Source organism: Taeniopygia guttata, chromosome 5 (assembly GCF_048771995.1).
Source record: "Taeniopygia guttata chromosome 5, bTaeGut7.mat, whole genome shotgun sequence".
Lineage (NCBI taxonomy): Eukaryota > Metazoa > Chordata > Aves > Passeriformes > Estrildidae > Taeniopygia > Taeniopygia guttata.
This window is the reverse complement of record NC_133030.1, coordinates 60,092,952-60,096,595: the sequence shown is the minus strand read 5'-3', so window position 1 is coordinate 60,096,595 and position 3,644 is coordinate 60,092,952. Positions and strand designations below refer to the sequence as shown.

Below are 3,644 nucleotides of genomic sequence, written 5' to 3'. Positions count from 1 at the left end.
GAAAATATTATCAGTTTCCATGAGAATTACTTACCACGTGATTGTGGTTGTACTTCCTGTTGTACTTAGGGCTAAAACCATTAAATGATCAGTATTTTTTACACTTTCTTACAGTTCTCCTATAAATATATATTCCTCATAATGGGTAAGAACATTCAGTCTTCAAATGTGGGTCACTTTGGTTTTTATGCTGTGATCTTATGCCAGATTATCAAATACTTAGCCTAAAGCTGGATTCCACAGAGATCCTCCTACTTCCTAGTTTGTTATTTCAGGTCTGCAAAGCCAAATTCCTGCAGATAGCTATCAGCTGTCAAGAAAATGGGCTGATATTAATGAGAGAAGAAAATCCTGAAGCTGGTCACTTGACTTTGGTAGCTGGCTAAGACCTCTGGTGTTCAGGAGATGAACAGGAATCCCAGCATGGAGAACTACCCAAGTGCTGTGAGTCCTGGCTCACAGCATTGGACACGGTGACCAGTTGGGCCCAGGAAGAAGGGAGAGGTGCAGTAAAGATATTTTAAGAAAATTAGTTTTATTTTTCATTATCCCACTCTGATTCGATTGGTAGCAAATTAAATATGCGTCCCCCAGATGAACCTGAGCAACCTATCTGTTCTTGTTTCAACCCACAAGTCTTTGGTCCTTATTGTGTCTCTCTGTCCAGCCAAGGTCAACCAACCACAAGCAGTGAGTACTGGTGCCTGCATTCCCCGCCAGAGTGAGACAAAGACACTCAAAAGAGGAAGTGTTTGCTCAAGATGCTATTTATTGGCATCTTTGCATAGGGTGAAACTTCCAGAGGGATGGGACTCTCTCACAAAGAGAGAGCATTCAGTATCCATGTGGTAACAGGAGTCTCTAGTACCAGGCCCTTTGCCACGGCCTCTTCATCTTTGGATCTGACTCCCAGAATGAGCTTTTACTGCTGAAGAACAGTGCACCAAAAACTTCAAACACTGACAAAGCAGTGTCTTTTCCTTGTCCTGTGTGCCCAGGAATGTGGCACCTCCTCCCCAGGTAGTCAAGGATGGGTGGACACTTCTCCTGAATGACAGTGAGGCCCTTTAGTGGTACAACACACATGGACCACCACAGTCAGATCTTCCACTCCACTGTTAATTGAGTCACCACAAGAGCTGCTCAAGCTGCAGCTACAACCCTCGCAGAAGGTTCTCACAGAAGCCACACATGTAGTCTTTCCACGACTTAACCTAAGTTCGGTGGACACTTTGTGTGTACCCAGCTTTTGATTGCTTGAGGCTACACTGAGTGGCTATGTGGGAGTGGGGATGAAAGGCGGGGCTGGCTTGGCTGGATGGTGACTGGGCTGCGGCACCTGTGACATCACAGAGGGCCTTTCTGAGTTCCTGAGGGAGGAGCTGGCTGAGGTCACAAAGGGTGGGGTTGGCTGGGCTGTGATGCGCTCTGACACCTGTGACATCACAGGAGACGTGTCACAGAGGGGGAAGCAATAAAAGGCCCCTGCAGGTTAACGCTGGCCCTCTATTGCTTGGGCAAGCGGTGAGTACACACGCGGCGCGGAGGCTGGGCTGGGGACAAGGGCTGGGGCAGAAACGCTGCAAACGGGGCTGGCTTCTCCCCCTGCCTGCAGGGACAGCCCCTCATGGGAGAGCCTTGGGCAGGCCACAGGGCTGCTGCTGCTCCAGGGGCACTGGGATAGCCCTTGCTGCCTGCCAGCTGTCTGGGGCCCTGTCCTTCCTGCGCCCAGAACCCTGAGCATCCTGTCCTCCCTGCAGCAACCAGTAGTTCCCGCCCTCCCTTCCCCACTCAAGGCCTTCTCTCCCTCCTCCTGCAGACCATGGATCCACTCGTGTCCCTGTTCGCGCTCTTGCAACGTCTCATCCAGTACCCGCCGCCCGTGGGCGATGCTTTGGATGAGGAAACACGTTGGCGCATGGAAGCGCGTGCAAAGTACCTGGAATGGGAGATGCTCCGGCTGGAGCAGGAGGTGGAGCAGCTCTCCCAGAAGAAGATGCAACACTTGCAGCTCTTAGCTGTTGCTGTGCTCCTGGCCCTGGTCTTGGTCCTGTGGATTATTGGGTGGAAAAGCAGCCCGAGGAGAGAGCAGAATGAAGAAGAAAACCATGGTGCAAATGAAGAGGAAGTTGGCGATGTTGCTGGAAATGAAGATAACAGTGATGGAATTGATGTTGTCAATGGGGCTGCACTTGCAGAAAACAACGACAGTGATGTTGAAAATGTAGTCCAAGAAGAAGACAACGATGTTGACGATCGTGTTGGACAAGATATAATGGAGCGCATACAGTGGCCTGCACAGGACCTGCAGAGAGGCTGTGGGTGGGTAACTGACCTGATGGACAATTATACATTTTACTTTGCTCATGTCTTGTCTTTCAGTTTCTACCCAGTCCTGCACCGAGCCATCGGGGTTGGCAGTGCCTTTGAAGGTTGGAGTCCCCGTGAGCAGGATGTCGTGTACCGTGTGCTCGTACCCATGACTCCTCCCCGAGGCCACAGCTTCCACCTGGAGCTGGACAGCGCGAGGCAGAGGCACGTGAGGAACTTCCGTGTCCGCGTGCAGCTGGAGTGCACCTGCACGGGGCAGCAGCTGGGTGAGAACATGCTGTGCTTCCTGCACCACCCCGAGGAGGAGCTGAGGAGCAATCAGGAACCCAGCCTCCTAGACACCCTGTGCACCGACTCCTACCTGGACGTGCAGAAAACTGCCCGCTGGTTCCGGCAACTGGTGAAAACAATGTGGCCAGCTTTCCCTCAGTCACACAACTGGCATTTAACGCTGCTGCCCTCCGCACGCTCCTGCCAATTCAAGGTGACCAATGGTGAAGAAAGCTTCAGGATTGAGACGCTGTTCGGGGTGCGGAGAGGTGACTCAGCCGTCTTTGTGAGCAGCCAACCTAGAGAGGCCTACACACTAAGCACAATCTGGCGTGAGTCCTACGCTGTGGCAGAGGCTGAGTTCTTCAAGTACATTGCCAGGCAGGCCCCCCCTGACAGCTTGCACCTCAAATGCCTTCAGTTCTTCTCCTGCCTTGTTCGGGGCCTCAGCTTTACCACCTACACCATGAAGACCATTGTCATGCACCTGCTCATTGCCATGCCCGCGTCATCGTGGCGCAGGGGACATCTCCGGGGGCGACTGACGGACATCAGGGACAGCCTGCATATATGTTTGCAGCAAAAATTCCTCGAGCACTTCATTGTGGGTAACCGGACGTTTCCTCAGGACATCAATTTACCCCCAGATGTAAAAGTGGGTAGGACATCCAATCTCTTCCGTCACCTGGCGCGGCGGCCGGCTGCCCACGCCCAGGCAATGCGGGATTACCGGCTGCTGCACAAGAGGTTCAAAAGAATCGCTCTCGGAGAGGATAACTGAAGGAAGGGCAGAAGCCATGGCCATGTGCACAGAGCTGTGCTTGTGCTGCTCGCAGCTGGCAGCAGACAACCACCTCTTCTCCTTAGCACCAACAAATTTGGTGCTAAGGAGAAGAGGATGCGTGCAAAGGCTCTGGAGAAGGTCCAACAGCCTCTGCTGGCACCTCAGAAGATGGACTGCCACGGGAGGGTTTATTCTACTTCTTTCTATCATTTCACTTTCTAAAAAAGGCACCCAGTTGTCATTGAGCCCTGCTCTACAT

At 52.4% G+C, this 3,644-nt stretch overlaps 1 protein-coding gene across 1 annotated transcript; it reads left to right on the top strand.

Moving 5' to 3' along the window:
* The first annotated feature begins 1,822 nt into the window (after window positions 1-1,822).
* LOC105759301 (inositol 1,4,5-trisphosphate receptor-interacting protein-like 1) lies at window positions 1,823-3,382 on the top strand. Its single transcript, XM_012573970.5, has one exon. The coding sequence runs from the start codon at window positions 1,823-1,825 to the stop codon at window positions 3,380-3,382; it is 1,560 nt and encodes a 519-aa protein (XP_012429424.5).
* The last annotated feature ends 262 nt before the right edge of the window (window positions 3,383-3,644 follow it).